The 11,397-nt window shown below is 35.1% G+C and overlaps 1 protein-coding gene across 1 annotated transcript; it reads left to right on the forward strand.

Moving 5' to 3' along the window:
* The first annotated feature begins 4,526 nt into the window (after positions 1-4,526).
* On the forward strand, positions 4,527-5,072 carry LOC149166165 (F-box/kelch-repeat protein At2g44130-like). The gene has a single exon (XM_089430074.1). It carries the CDS (start codon positions 4,527-4,529, stop codon positions 5,070-5,072), a length of 546 nt encoding a protein of 181 aa, XP_089286200.1.
* Positions 5,073-11,397: the final 6,325 nt, after the last annotated feature.

Consider the following 11,397-nt stretch of genomic DNA (forward strand, 5'->3'; position numbering starts at 1 on the left):
TCCACACACTTATTGCAATCCATTGTATGACTACGAAATTGGGTGGTGTGAATAAAATGTTCTTCATATTTCCCTTCATCATCCTTTCAGCTTGCTTATCATAAATATTCAAAACTATGTCTCTCAAAATATGAGTTTCCAAACTAGATTAAATCACAATATTCACAAATCCTTTACTTTGATGAAGCTTCCAAAAATAATCTAAGGGTCGTAAGAGCTTGTGGTGATTTTTTTCCCTAGAGGAAATAAAGAAACCAACTATGCTTGCAGTTTGGGCACATTGCATAATAAATTAGCAGAAGCATATGCTCTCCTACAAGTACTTTTCTTAGCAAAGAGAAGGCATATAATGTCCTTATTGTTGTTGGGAATCTCGTAGCTGATCATTGACTATATAATTTCAAATTATCTTCCATGACATAGTAAACTATACCAGGTGATCATGATAATTAGAAGTGTGTCATGTCCCTTCTCAAACACATTTTTAATAGGGTGTTTCCACACATTTTTGCACAATTTTGGCTAAGGGAAGGAACTCAACATTTTTGACGTAGGGACTTAGGAGGAAATTCTACTTAATTTAGTTGCCAGTGGAAGGTGGGGACCACCCACGTGGGAATGCGAACAAGGCCATTTGAATGGATTGGTGGGAATTCAAAGTGCTAGATGGAGGGGGCTTACATGAGGCAAGGAAGACACACAAAGAGAAAAGGAGGAGGGAGCTCTCATTTGGATTCATTCTTACACCTTCAATCAAAATTACTTGACTGCTCACTCTGTTGTTTAGCTTAGTCAACTGGTTGTTTAGCCACAAATCTCTCAAGAGGGAGATTCAACCTCTACTTCGGGGGACTATCTGTGCCCACCTTAGAGTGGTAGTTCCATAAGTATTTCAGGAGTTCTGGGAGTGTATTACAACACTAAAATTCAACCACAACAGGGAGGGCATATTTCTGGCTAGCTAGGGAATACAAATGCTTGCAGGGAGAGTTAGAGGATTGGTAGAGAAGCAAAGGGCTAGCCTTTCTTATGAGTTTTGGAGCCAACAGTGCCGGCATCCTACAAGTTCGACTTACTGGGCTTGGGGACAGTGTAGAGGGTGAGTCCAACAATTTTGTGGAGCTAAGGATGCAGGTGCCATAGGCCCGAAGCCCATCCAGGAATTCAGGAGATTGATAATATAGGTCATCCAAGCACTTTGGGTCCATTTTCGGGATGATTTATCGGAAGATTATAGCTAGCTGAGTTCTACAGTTGTAGTTGAAGCTGGGCTCCAAGGGGGTCGAATTTAAGAAGTCTAAACCAGGCAAATTGCTTTCTGGGATTTTTTGAGTTTTATGAGAGGAGTATATGGTTAAGATTTCAGAATTTTTCAGATTATATTCGGGCCTGAAATCCTAATTCTTATAATAGGGTGAATTGCTAGTTAGCTAGGGAATTGACACCTTTTTGTGGGTTCGAATTTGACTCGGATATAGGCCAAACTTTTTTTGGGTTTTTGTGGGTTTTGGTTAAGGAGATTTAGGTTACATTTGCAGCATTTGCTGAGCATCAAGGTCACTTTTCTTATAGTCCCATTTTCAGCGAGCAGTGTAGTTTTTTGGGCAGCGCAGAGGACTAGAGGAGTAGTCATTTCCAGCATTTGACATCATTGTATTATCGCCTAGGTTCTGTCGTGCTTTCCATTGAGGCAAGCCTAGTTTCATTCCTCCATACTATTTTACTTGCTCCATTGATTAATAAAATTGCTCAGTTGGTTCTTACTTCTGGAGTTTTTATGAGCATTTGTTGATTATTTAAAATTTATGTGTTCTAAATTCTTTTTGGTTTACATATCACTCTTTATTTAAGTTTGGAACATTAAAAAGTGTGTTGTCCCATTTCTCCTATCCAAAATTCTTTCATATTCTCTAGTCTAATACTTAAGGTCTAGATGGTATGGAAAATAACGGAACCTTCTTAACAAAGGGAGAAATGCTTATTGATGGACATGGAACTTTTTTCCCCATCTGATACATGCCTTCATGAAATTTTTATTTCAAGCATATTGGATAATAATTGGTTTAGGGTCCATGCCAACATCTATTGCAAAAATAAACTTGTTTGTTGGAAGCATATGTAATGAAATTCCCACGATAATTTCATCTTCTCTTATAGAATTTGAATTGGATGGAGAATAAGGATTTGAAAAATGATCTTCTCTTATAAAAATTGATTTTCCTAAAATGTAAGGTTTTGAAATTTTTAAGAGTATCTCAAAAGATTTCACTTTCTAAAATTTTAAACTATTATTGAATTTAATGTACCTTATACCTTTAATGTAATTTTTATAATAGAAATTGTTATTTAAATAATTAAAAATATATATTTAAATCATACTTATTCATACAAGAAACTCATTTTCAAACTCTCATTTCTTGAATTTGAGCATCCCAAAAACATCTTAGTTCTCAGAATCATTCCAAGTCAATTTTGAATATTTTATTTCCATTCCTGAACCACGCATAAATGTGGGAATGGGGAGAAAAATTTAAGGGGAAAAAACTAAGAATGGTTCTATGAAACTATGGTGTTAATTAAATATTAACTTAATTATGCATCATGTTTATATATGGGGAAAGAAGTAGAAGCATTTTAAAGATGCCATAACTTCAAATATAAAGGATATACAATATGTAAATTTTTATAAACTTTTTTCAACCAACATACTTTCCATAAACTTTAACAATCCCATCATTATAGCGATAGATACCTTATCACATAAACAATAAAATCTGAAATATTAATTCTATATCTTAAAAATCAATTTGCAATTTTATATTCTGTATATTTTGAATTGTAACTTTTAAGTAAATGGAATTTAGTGGTATTATAATTTAACATAATCAACTTATATAATTAAAGCTTTTACATTTAAAAATTAATTAAAATAAATAAGTAGTTATAAAATTTGAAAATAAAATAAAATATTAAAATATGAGTTTAATAAAATTTAAACAATAATCTAAAATTAAATTAGATTTAATAGAATTAGTATTTACCATATGTCTTATATATAGACTCTAACAAGGTTTTTATAAGGGATTTGATTTTTTAGATGCTTGGTATGTTAAGAATTAAAGTTGATCTAGATTGGTTTAAGTATTACTTATTAATTACAATTATAGTTATAATTAATAAATTTTTATTTTTTATTTAATTTTAATTTTATTTTTACGTGATTTGACACAAGTGTGTTTTTTTAAATGATTAGGAAAATTAATAACACTGTCATACTCCCTTTGAGAGGGGTTAATCTCACTCCCACTATAACATCCAGGTGTAACTACACTACCCAAGCGTAGTGCATATATAACATCCAGGTGTAACTACACTACCCCAAGCGTAGTGCATATATAATACGAGTTTTGAACCTATGACATGCATAACTACGCACATGGTCTTAACAGTTCATTTTCGCCAATATGTAATACTAGTTTTGAACCTATAATCTGCACAGCTACACACATGGTTTTAATAGTACATTTGCTGGCGAACAGGTTGTACGCCAGGGCAATTTGACAACGCTGCTTTATTTATACATGTAATTATTAATTTTTGAAGTTATTTTATTTTTTAGTGGTTAATTTCAATCTTATTTTATTAAAATTTATTAGGTCCCTAAATCAACTTATACTTATAATTATTAATTACATTCCAATATCTTGACTATAACAAAAAAAAAATATATAAATATAGCTTTAAAATATATCGATCATTTTATTTTAAAATTCAAAATAATTAGGTCAAAGCATCTCTCACCGTCCACATTTTCATGTGTATGAAAGGTTCATTGAATGGTCAATGGCACTTCAAAGATTTATATTTGGATAACAGTTCTATTGAGGTGAAAGCCATTTTACACGTCCACATTTGTTATAATGCGATGAAAACTTCTCATTCTTTAACGTTTTAACGTTCAAATCTTTAACGCTTTAACGTTCAAATCTTTAACGCGAAATGAATTTTTACTTTCGTTCTGGTAAACTATATATACCCTCCTACTTTTCAAGCGATTCATAATTTCTCCATGCCACCCTGCAAATTATTAAGCGATACATATTTTTTCCACGGCAACCTGCAAATCATTAAACAGGAAGAACGCCATGGTAACACAAATACTTCATTATTCTTTTGTTATTCTGGTAATACAATGATGTTGTAAAGAATTGTTAGTCACGACTCATTTTGTCTCTTTTTTTTCATTTCAGGTAAAACCCCAGAGCCCACGGAGGTCAAAGAGGTTGGCACTGCTGAGACAGGACGGAACTATTCATAATCTTCCCGACGACGTCATTAGACAGTGCTTTCTCAGGGTTCCATATAAATCGCACTCCAACCTCAAAGCTGTGTGCAAAAAATGGAAACATATAGTGAGTAGTCCAGGGTTTTATAAGGACCGGCTGACCTCTGGAACGAAATCTAAGTAGAATAAGTAGAATGGCTGGAGAGTAATAGTGTTCGACCCTCTCAGGCGCACCTGGGAAATGCTGCGTCCCATTCCGGACTCACCCATTGAAGTTCCATTCCTTTGTAACTGCGTTTGTAAGTGCGTTTGTGTTAATGGGAAGCTGGTTATCATGGGCGGGATACATCCGACAAACTTGGAAACGATGAATAGAGTTTATATTTTTGATTTCGTGTCTGCCAAATGGCGCCGAGGAGCCGACATGCCCACAACAAGGACCGGCTTCGCCTGCTCTGTATCTTCTACCACCGGGCTTATTTACGTTGCGGGTGGGAGACGCAACCCAAATGATCATATGCTCGCAGCAGCAGAGGCTTACAATGTGGAAGAAGACAAGTGGGAAATTTTGCCTCCAATGAGCCAAGAAGTGGGCGACTGTCATGGAGTTTTTCTTGGAGAAAATTTCTTCGTATTCGGCGATGGAAACAGTGCAGAAATTTATGATCCAAAGACGGGCGTGTGGAGACGAGGGGAAGATATGTGGACATTCGTGCAACCGTTCAAGTCGTTGTCGTTAGTTGCTTCTGGGCACCTATATACCTTCACTAAACAACACGAAATATGATGCGGAGGACAACAATTTTCTGGTCCTGCGTGCAGTGCAGAGTGGCGCGGCGATATATTTTTGAGTAAACGTTATGACATTATGTTAAACCCGTCAACTCACTAGTTGATTGAATTCCACGTACCTGAAAAATTTAAGGGCGTACCTATAGCCACTGCAACCGTGGAGATATGATATTATCCGTCATATTTGTATTATCGATCTATTCCCCGAACGTATGTTTTACATTGTAATTTTTTTTAATAAAGATTTCTTTTGGCTTAAACGCAATCAGAATACAAATCTGAGGGGCATTCTTATCTGTCAATCAATTTGTTTTAAAAATGTTTTTTCTCCTCAGGTTTGATATTTATTTTACTCATTGTGTTGTTTTTATATTACATATTTGTTTTATTCATTGTCTCGTTTTTATATTAAATATGTTTTTTTTTTTTATATTAAATTTGTCAAAGTAGAAAACTTGAAAAAAGATTTAATCTTTTTTAGATATTTGAATCGTATATACTATACCATTTACATTTGCAATTTCAATAAAAAAATTAAATTAAGTTTTAAACTAAAAGATTAAAAATTATATTTATATATTCTTCAAAAATTATACTTATATAAAAGACCAAAATGTAAAAAAATTAAATTATTTGATTTTTTTGTTGTTGTGAAATTTATATTAGTTATTAGCTGTGAATATCAAACCATCAAGATACAATTAGGAGATAGCTACTTGTTCACTAGATTCAACTATAAAAGAAATTAAAGAAAATTTAACGAAAATAAAGCCAAGTGTTGAAATAAATAAGCCTATTACCTACTCATCTACAAATAAAAGTGCTACAGTAATAGATTGCACAAAAAAACAAGTATATGGGGAAGTCATTAGTGTAGGATTATTTGCGTTGTAGTAGCTATATGTTTTACATCACATTCTAGATTGTCTATAAAATCTCATTACATCCCTCTTTTTCTCTTTCACAACAGTGCCCAAGATGTTGACCATGGATGACTATGGCTGGGTCTGGTTGACCACAGATGATTATGGTTGACACAATATGACGTTGGACCATGAGACAATGTTTGTCACAATGTGACCATGATTATTGACCATGGTTGATTTACCATGGTTGATCATCGTATATGTTTACCACAATCTGACGTTGGACCATGGTTGACCATAGTAGACCATGGTTGATGTTCGTATTGATAAATGATTTGTCACAATGTAACGCTGGACAATGGTTGACCATGGTTTACCATGATTGACCATGATAGACCATGGTTCACCATGACTGGATTTCATATTTAGATAATATTTGTCACAATAAAACGTTGGATCATTGTTGACTATGGTTGAGCATGGTTGATTTTAGTATTGAGACAATATTTTCAACAATGTGACATTGGACCATGGTTTCCCATGTTTGACCGTGGTTGTGACAATTGATGATGGTTGAACATGGATAATTTTCATATTGAGACAATCTTCGTTACCATGTGAGGTTAGACCATGATTATATACACAAGGGAATAATAATCCCAAGGCATTAATACTAAAAAACGAAGGGACTATAAACCCATGGGAATAATATTTAATCAAAGGGATTAATATTATAGGCACTAAGTATATAAAATATAAACCATAAAATAAACATGGTTGACCATGGTTGATTTTCATCTCGAGACAATCTTTGTCACAGTGCAATGTTGGACCATGGCTAAACATGATTGATTTTCATATCGAGAAAATCCTATGATAAAGAGTAAGATAAATATTATAAACTAAGGTATATAAACACTATGATAAATCTTATAAATGCTAAAATAAGCATGGTTGGACATGGTTGACCATGGTCAATCATTGTTGATCTACAAATTGAGACAATATTTCCACAATATGACATTGTATCATGGTTCACCATGATTGATTTTCATATTGAGACAATATTTGTCATAATGCGACATTGGACCAACCTTAACCATTGTTGAGCATGGTTGACCACTAATGACCATGATTTACCATGGTTTACTATGACTAAACATGGTTTATTTTCATATTGAGACAATCTTTGTCACAATGTGATGTTGGACCGTGACTGACCATGATTGCCCATGGTTGACGATGGATGACCATGATTTATTTTCCTATAGAGACAATATTTGTCACAAATGCAACTCTGGATGATAGTTGACCATGATTATAAACCAAAGGGATTGATAATGAGGCTCATCAATAGGTACATCATAAGGGTAATAATGCCATCTTCTAGGTTTAGAGCTTTCTCTTTCTCACACTCATTTAATATTTTTGTTATATTATGCTTAATGAGAGTGGTAAAAGATTTTTTGCAATATCATGTGGCCTAATATGGTTTAAATGTAGGAAATGGAGCATTTTTTAGATGATTTCAACGCAGGATCCCAGAGTAGAAAGTAGGAAGAGATTCTAGGAGGTTGTCCATCTCCTTAACTCCCTCAATCAACCGAAATCATCATGCTCTCTCTCATCATCTTGATGTAATTGGTAGCCAAGCAAGTGCAATGAAAGAAGATCAAGATCCACCCTTCTCGAGTTTTGGGAAACAAACATTCCTATCTTTTACGGAGTTGTCAGTAGCTACCGTCTTGTATAAATAACCATGCAAAATATCTCATTAGCAACCGAACTTTTTTCAGCTAGGAAATTATCAAGCTTATGCACATGATACTATTATTTTTTTACTGGTTATGTGATGTATTTGAAATTGATGCGATGATAATGAGAAGTTTCTATTTGTTAATCACCAAGTTATTTCTTGAGGGTTGAGTCTCTTGGGTTTGGGCCCAACCCTAGTGGCTTAGGTCCCTCTTATGTATTGATATTTATTTTGATCCTATATTTATTATTAGTCTTCTGCATTTCATTAGAAAATAACCCCTCAAAATCTTGTGATTCCAAGCTCTATCTCATGTCTCCCATGGGAACATGAATAGAACGATCTATAATCACAGTCCAAAAATATTATGTTTATGACTTCTTCGAAGAGGGTTTATGTTATTCATATTGCTTTGCATGTGCTTACTATAGCTTAGGAGTTGATTTATTGACAAGATCAAAGTTTGTTTCATAGATTAGAGGACACCAACTCATATTTTCCACTATTAGTTGTTTCATTTTGTCAACGATAAAATAGTATGTGCTTGTGATGTTGCAGGGTTATTTGTATATGTAGGCAAGGGACCTTCCAGCATCTCCATATTGGACTTCTTCACCCTCTTTTATGAATCCCAAATTCCGTTCTTAAGCTCATTCACTTAGGTCACTGTGAACAACTCTCCTAGTTCAAAACAACCCTTCCTAAGGTGTTGAGATTGGCTAGGGGTTTAGCCACATTTTATCCATCTACCCAACGTCCATCCACCTTACCATCCCTTGAAATCACCATTCCTACCTTCTAAACCTTATCGGCAACATTTTTGTAACACTACAGGTCTTCTTGTCGCAATACAGGGCACCTATAGCAGCCTTCTATACCATATCTGTAGCAGCCTATTTCACCATATTTTTTGACCTATGATGAAATTTTGACTTATTCTAGAAGTATGTTGACCTGCAACTATGACTCCATGATCAAGGGCAGCGCCTAGGCCATTCCAACCATCCTTTTCCTTCACTACAAAATAGAATAACATTAGTCTCTTTATAACAGATTTAGCTCAAATAGAACACTGATTTATATGCAAGTGTAAGCTAGATATATGATGCATGAAATCTTGAGTTATGATTTGATATATTATTTTTCCTATCTGATGTGGATTTGGTAGCTAGATGGTTGATTGCAAGATAATGTAGTTTTCTTTCTGCAAGTTGTGTAGCTCTTGTCTTTTCATGGATTGATTCAATAACATTTATACGTTAATAATATTTACAAGTTGAGGATTAAAAATCATTTTCCTTTCTATCATTGGAGCTACTTCTGAATTGCACCTTCATTAGTTAGTTTCCTTCTAAATTACTAGAAATAATGGTCTTCAAGCACTATTTATAAAATGTCCTAGTTGAGCGTGGCATGAGTAGAATCCCAGCTACTATGTATATAACACTTTCACCTCTAGGTTTGTACAAACCCTAGGTTGATAGATAAAGTTGAGGATCCCTTAGGAGTTGTAACACTCTTTATGCAACAACAAGGCACATCAATTTTTAGTGTCATTATCGGGGAGGTGTCTAGGTAGATGTTATTTCTTCTTAAGCATTATTTCTCTTTTGCATTCAGTTTTAAGAAAATCACACAAAAGAAGAAAAAAATTGTGTCATCTCTCATAGGAATAGATATACTCAAGGAAAATTCTTACCAAACACCTCCATACCCTCAAACAATCAACCTTCACTCTTCTTCGGTGATTGTCAGCTTCCCCTTTGACTACATGGAAGTTAGAATGCCATTTAGGTAAGCAACATAATATCTTTGAAGAACCAATTGGGGATGAAGAAGAACCCATTTCAACTGCCCAAACCATGGCTAAAAACAGGAAAAATGAGGTTTTCCCTATTATAGAGACTAATTGAGAGGATAGAATGAAGAATATAAGCCTTACTGCACTTCCACACTGCCATGGCTTAACCTCTAAGAATCCTAATACTTTCATGTTTGAATGTTATCTTTTCTATAGGACCTATGACTATGCCTCTTATCACCAAAATCTGAATTTATTCCCATTTACCCTTAAGGATGCAACCTTGTGCTGGTTTATGGGTGTGCCTAGGGATAACATCACTACTTGAGCTAAAATGCAACAAGCCTTTAATAACAAGTACAAGGATTGTTGTAGGTCCAAAGAAACCAAGGAATAAATATTTAGAGTGAATCTTGGACTTCATGAATCCCTAGAGGAATATGAGGAGAGATTTCAACTCAGTTATAGGAGGGCTTGATGCACCATTGATCTTGAATCACTTAAACTAGTTCCTCTGTAAGGGATCAGGGAGGACATGGTAAAAACATCAACATCCTTTCTAGGGGAGAAATATGTTAGTTATCCCACGATGACATCAAAACAATGTTCAAAAATCACTCTAGGGCTATTAGGAAGAATGGTAGGGCTAGTCAAGGCTTGGTCAGTTCCTCTCCTTCCACAACGTCCATCAAGAATAAGATTTGGAACATGTTGGGGGACTTTAAAAGTGAAATGTTGCATATCATTTCTTTCCAAATTGATACCATGTACATCAAGAGGAGGCAAGAGGAAGTAGAGATAGTCTTAGCTATTTTTTTCCCTAAATGCACTAGAAAGCACCCCGCAAATGGATGCCCATTAAATGTGATAGAGGTCTACCCAATATGTGATGAAAACCATGCCACAGATAAATTTCCTTTACCTAGTTCAAAAGTTGTTACTACGGGGTAGAGGGTGGGGTTCAGAAACTCCACTTTATAAAACAATGGAGGCTTGAAGGACCTCTGCCATGCCAGTAGGGCATGCAAGGTGTATCTTACTCTTATTACTATCCAAACCAAAATGCACCATTTCCACCTCGGTACTCTTCCACTCATCCATCATGGTCCACACCCCCTTTTTTGCCAATCAACCATTTCAACCATATGTTTCTCAACCTCCTTAATGGAATAAACCATCACAAGGGCAAAGCCTCAACTCAACCAACCTCCTGATTTACTGCCTCCACCTCCACCTCAACCCCAAGTCGCTCATCCTAATCCACCAAAGCAACCTCAAATGCCTATTCAACCCAAACCAAACATGAATGACATGCAGGCACAACAAGTCTATAGTGGAGAGATATCTTACCCTGCCTATGCTATGGAGATTCAAGAAATCAACCTTAGGTATATAAGAGTGCTTCCAGATAACCAACCTCCATCTTCACCTAAAGAAATTGAAGAGGAAATGGAAGAGAATGCCCCTCAAGTAAACCCACCCGCTTTTCCTGAGAGATTGGTCCATCTCACACCCCATACAAGACTAAACTTCTAGGAGAATTGAAAAAACTGTGTGTTAAATTACCCCTCCTTCAGGATATTGAGAATGTTCCTATTTATAATAACCTTATCAAGGATAAATGTTTCAAACACCCTGGGAGGAGAAAAAGGTACACCCCCACCATAAATGTTATTGGTGAATTATTTAATTTGATGTTAGGGAGAGTGATTTGTCCAAATATTTAGACCTTAGAACTCTAGTAGTAGATGTTCACAATAATGGAATCATTGTACCTCATACCCTGATTGATATTGGGGCTTCCATCAATGTCATGAGTAAAGAAACCATGTTAAAACTAAACCTCCAAGGAGCCTTAATAAATACCACTAAAGTATTGCAACCTACAGATAGATCC

This window comes from Pinus tabuliformis, chromosome 5_1, assembly GCF_031772625.1.
Source record: "Pinus tabuliformis cultivar Carrire ecotype Pingquan chromosome 5_1, CPIR1, whole genome shotgun sequence".
Taxonomy (NCBI): Eukaryota; Viridiplantae; Streptophyta; class Pinopsida; order Pinales; family Pinaceae; genus Pinus; species Pinus tabuliformis.

What these genes read in the sequence shown, in the direction of transcription:
- LOC149166165 (XM_089430074.1), top strand. Translation starts at nt 4,527, where the DNA reads ATGCTGCGTCCCATTCCGGACTCACCCATTGAAGTTCCATTCCTTTGT.